General features: G+C 50.3%; 1 protein-coding gene across 2 annotated transcripts in view; it reads right to left on the minus strand.

The window, feature by feature from the left end:
* The window catches only part of trpc5a (transient receptor potential cation channel, subfamily C, member 5a), a gene marked incomplete at both ends in the record, with an annotated part of 171682 nt that overhangs the window by 51340 nt on the left and 115342 nt on the right, over positions 1 to 5000 (minus strand). For both annotated transcript variants that reach the window (XM_083640792.1, XM_083640791.1), the window contains one exon: positions 2334 to 2473. In XM_083640792.1, coding sequence (XP_083496918.1) covers positions 2334 to 2473 — 140 coding nt within the window. The remainder of the gene's footprint in view (positions 1 to 2333; positions 2474 to 5000) is intronic.

The following is a 5000-nucleotide window of genomic DNA, read 5'->3' on the forward strand; positions in this document are numbered from 1 at the left end:
TGTGTGTGTGTGTGTGTGTGTGTGTGTGTGCGTGCGTGCGTGTGTGTGTGTGTGTGTGTGTGTGATTGCACCATTTGCTTTCAATAAATAACTAAACCTTATATTAACAGCAATTATACCCACACTGAACCTGCTGTGAAATGATGCTTTATTGACAAATATCTACTGTATCTAAGTCATCTCTCTCAGTTTCACTCCTCAAGCTCCTCCCACTGTCAAGGCTCAGACACACACACACTCCTCAAGCTCCTCCCACTGTCAAGGCTCAGACACACACACACTCCTCAAGCTCCTCCCACTGTCAAGGCTCAGACACACACACACTCCTCAAGCTCCTCCCACTGTCAAGGCTCAGACACACACACACTCCTCAAGCTCCTCCCACTGTCAAGGCTCAGACACACACACACTCCTCAAGCTCCTCCCACTGTCAAGGCTCAGACACACACACACACACTCCTCAAGCTCCTCCCACTGTCAAGGCTCAGACACACACACACACTCCTCAAGCTCCTCCCACTGTCAAGGCTCAGCCACACACACACACACACACTCACTCACTCACACCCCCACACACACACACACACACACACACACAAACTATCTAGATAGATAGATAGATAGATAGATAGATAGATAGATAGATAGATAGTCATGCATAACAGAAACAGGCGATCTCTGCTTTGGCTACTAAATTTGGTAGTTGTAACACAATTATATCAACGAGCAACGGATTGTCAAAACGAATTTGACCATCGATGAAAAACGTGACTTGGACCTAACAAGCAAGCTATCAATCGATCTATATCACCCCCCCTAGCTATCAACAGCTCCGCTCGGCCCGAGCTGTGCCGGGACATTTCCTTCGGCGGCTGGCCGAGCAGGGCATCACTTACCGCGGCCGCCGTAACGTTACGCCCCGGGGTCCACCCACTATGCCGACGTTAGGTTTAGGCGTGGGGTCTGGGAGAGGTAGGTTTAGGGTTCGGGGCTGGAGGAGGTTAGGTTTAGGGTTCGGGGCTGGGAGAGGTTAGGTTTAGACGTGGGGGCTGGGAGAGGTTAGGTTTAGGCGTGGGGGGTGGGAGAGGTTAGGTTTAGGGTTCGGGGCTGGAGGAGGTTAGGTTTAGGGTTAGGGTCTGGGAGAGGTTAGGTTTAGACGTGGGGGCTGGGAGAGGTTAGGTTTAGGCGTGGGGGGTGGGAGAGGTTAGGTTTAGGCGTGGGGAGTGGGAGAGGTTAGGTTTAGGCGTGGGGAGTGGGAGAGGTTAGGTTTAGGCGTGGGGGCTGGGAGAGGTTAGGTTTAGGCGTGGGGGGTGGGAGAGGTTAGGTTTAGGCGTGGGGAGTGGGAGAGGTTAGCTCCAGCCGGACCACCGACTAGCTGCACGCCGCCTCGCTCAGCTGGTTCTGCTTGTGGGCTGTCGGCATTGCAGGCTGTCGGCACATCATTGAAGCCGCAACAACAGCTAACGTAGCATTAGCTAACTTCCCAAATGCTTGTGACTATAGCTATAACAAAAATGAAGACATGGAGAAGTCAGCAAGTTGGACTAACGTTACAAGTTCTGAACATGTGCGCCTTCATCATTCCAGCTATTATCTTCATATGTTAGATGAAAGGCAGCTGTGCTAGGCTATATATAGCAAGCGCTAACGTTACTTAGCGCTTCCTAGCACAGCAGGTTGGTTCGCAGTTCGCAGTTCGCAACCGATGCTGGAATGAGACACATATTTTCAGAACTTACCACTTCAGTCCTACATCCTTGCTCACTTCCAAGTCGTCTCCTTGCTTCTGCGGTCCTGAATCCGTTGAGACTACTGGTGTGTGCACGAGCCAGTCTGACAGCCAGGTTGGCAAGGCAACAAGTCCTAGCTAACGTCAGCTAGACCCGTGGCTCTCGCTGAAGTTAGTTTAGTCCACGTTTAATATGACCATCCAAGATTGTAACAGCATATATATTATACAAAATAAAAAAAATGCATAATAGGGCCCCTTTAAGCTGCTCACCAGCCAATCCGAGCAATTTCTCTCACCGACAGCTCAACATTGACTTCCGACTATGGCTGCACAATTAAACGAATATTAATCGTGATCAAGATTTTGGCTTCTCACAATCATGAAAACAAGAACGTCGAAAATTTAGATAAAATGTGCTGCATTCAATTTAGAAATGGTGCTTTGGTTTTGTCTTGCGTTGTAAATCTCTTTCCCTCCACCCCTCCTCCAAAGCCCAAGGCGATATGGTTGCCAGGTAGAGGCACACGGCGGCTGTTTCCTTGACGTAGGCCACTACCTTCAGTGATATGGTTGCCAGGTAATGGCACACGGCGGCTATTACCTTGACGTAGGCCACTATCTTCAGTGATATGGTTGCCAGGTAGAGGGAGTTCATGGCGAAGTCCATCAGGTTCCACCAGTCGTGGATGTACTCTGTGAAGCCCCCGTCCCACATCTCCTTTATCTCTGCCCAGATGAAGCCTGCAACACACACACATACACACACACACACACACGCACGGACACGTACGCACACACACACACACACGCATGCACGCACGCACACACACACACACACACACACACACACACACGCACACACGCACACACGCACACACGCACACACACACACACACACACACACACACACACTCCTAGTTATTTACATGCACGTTCATGCACTGTCACGGTTGAGTCTAGAGCCCAAAATTTACTAAATACTTTCTCTTGGCGGTCGGGCAGGAACGCAACACATTTGTGAGTGAAACTGGAGGAGTCACTGGTGTACATATCCACAGGGCTAACATTTAATCTGTGCCTGTGATAACATTCATCTGTGCCCGTGATAACATTTAATCTGTGCAGTTAGCTGCTGTCCATGGTGCTGATCAGCAGTTAGCTGCTGTCCATGGTGCTGATCAGCAGTTAGCTGCTGTCCATGGTGCTGATTGACTTGTGTTGATTTGTTAGTGTAGGCTGGCCAAAGTGATTTTGGATGTTTGCTAGTTGGAGAAGTTAGGCTGTGGTGGTTTGAGTCCAGGGCATGCAGGCTGTTTTTTTTGCTGATTAGCATTGCTACTGTACATCAGGGGCCGGTTGCACCAACTGGTCTTAACTATGCCTGGTCGTAACTCCTACGTCGGTCTTAGTTAAGACCATGGATTTACGCCTGTTGCACCAACACGGCTTACTCTGGTCTTAACTACGCTGGTCGTAGCAATGCGCGTTCATGTGAATTGTCGGGGAATGCCCTCTGATTGGCCCACATGTGCCTCGCGCCGTCACCCACTACTGTATGTGCGTCACTACACCCTCCCTCCTCCCACCCCCCTCCTCCTGTGGAAGCCCCGGGGGAAAATGGCGGCGGCGATTAGTGTCAGGGAGTCTGAATGAAATTGAATGTAACGTTCCCAATTCTATGTATTACATTCTAAAAAAGTAACGGCAACATTTGGGAAGGCTAAGCCACACAACTAGTTAGTTATAATCTAACGTCGTGCTTTCAAAGACGGCGAACTGGCGGTGTTACGACGATGACGGTCAAAAAGGTCTCCGCGGAGATCTCTGCTACGCCTCCTCCTGACGAGGCGTAGGAGTTACGCCTGGTCTTAGTGAAAATAAGGCTTAAGTCGTCTTGGTGCAACCGGCGTAGCTGTTAGGTCGTAAAGTTACGACCAACTTAGCTTAAGACCAGTGTAAGACCAGTTGGTGCAACCGGCCCCTGGTGCTTTGGCCAGTCTTTGATCAGCACCATGGACAGCTGACCAGCTGATCAAAGCAGTTAACTGCTGTCCATGGTGCTGATCAAAGCAGTTAGCTGCATGTTTGCATGGTGAGCCATGCAATGTGTGTGTGTGTGTGTGTGTGTGTGTGTGTGTGTGCGTGCGTGTGTGTGTGTGTGTGTGAGAGTGTGTGTGGGGGGGGCAACAAAGTCAGCGGGCCAATCACAATTATATTACACGACTGTTGCTCTGTTCTGTTGTTACTCTCTACTCACTCGAAAACACACATCTGTATTATTTTCAACATAATATTTTTGATTTATGTAAGCAGGAAACGTTTCATTGGTGGACAAACTGTACAGAAACGTTTCAAAAAGATATACACAAAACAAATATATATTTTTTATGATCATATAAAAGGACAAAACACAATCAAGTACATGATTGAAACGCTGCAGCAGCATTACCCATGATATGTATTTTGACAGCGTTCACAACAGAAGAGAATGGAGCAGAGGAAAGCCTGTGAGTCAGAGGGAGTGGAGGCTGAACACAGTACGTCCATCCACAAGTGAGACGCTCAGTGATGCATTTAACTCTGAAGCTGTACCAGTGGAGACACCTACGCATGTAGAGAGGAGGAGGAGGAGACACCTACGCATGTAGAGGGGAGGAGGAGGAGACACCTACGCATGTAGAGAGGAGGAGGAGGAGGAGACACCTACGCATGTAGAGGGGAGGAGGAGGAGACACCTACGCATGTAGAGGGGAGGAGGAGGAGGAGACACCTACGCATGTAGAGAGGAGGAGGAGGAGGAGGAGACACCTACGCATGTAGAGGGGAGGAGGAGGAGACACCTACGCATGTAGAGAGGAGGAGGAGGAGGAGGAGACACCTACGCATGTAGAGAGGAGGAGGAGGAGGAGGAGACACCTACGCATGTAGAGGGGAGGAGGAGGAGACACCTACGCATGTAGAGGGGAGGAGGAGGAGGAGACACCTACGCATGTAGAGAGGAGGAGGAGGAGGAGGAGACACCTACGCATGTAGAGGGGAGGAGGAGGAGACACCTACGCATGTAGAGGGGAGGAGGAGGAGGAGACACCTACGCATGTAGAGAGGAGGAGGAGGAGGAGGAGACACCTACGCATGTAGAGGGGAGGAGGAGGAGACACCTACACATGTAGAGGGGAGGAGGAGGAGACACCTACGTATGTAGAGAGGAGGAGGAGGAGGAGGAGGAGACACCTACGCATGTAGAGGGGAGGAGGAGGAGACACCTATG

This window comes from Poromitra crassiceps, assembly GCF_964638095.1.
Source record: "Poromitra crassiceps genome assembly, chromosome: 7".
NCBI classification, from domain to species: Eukaryota; Metazoa; Chordata; class Actinopteri; order Beryciformes; family Melamphaidae; genus Poromitra; species Poromitra crassiceps.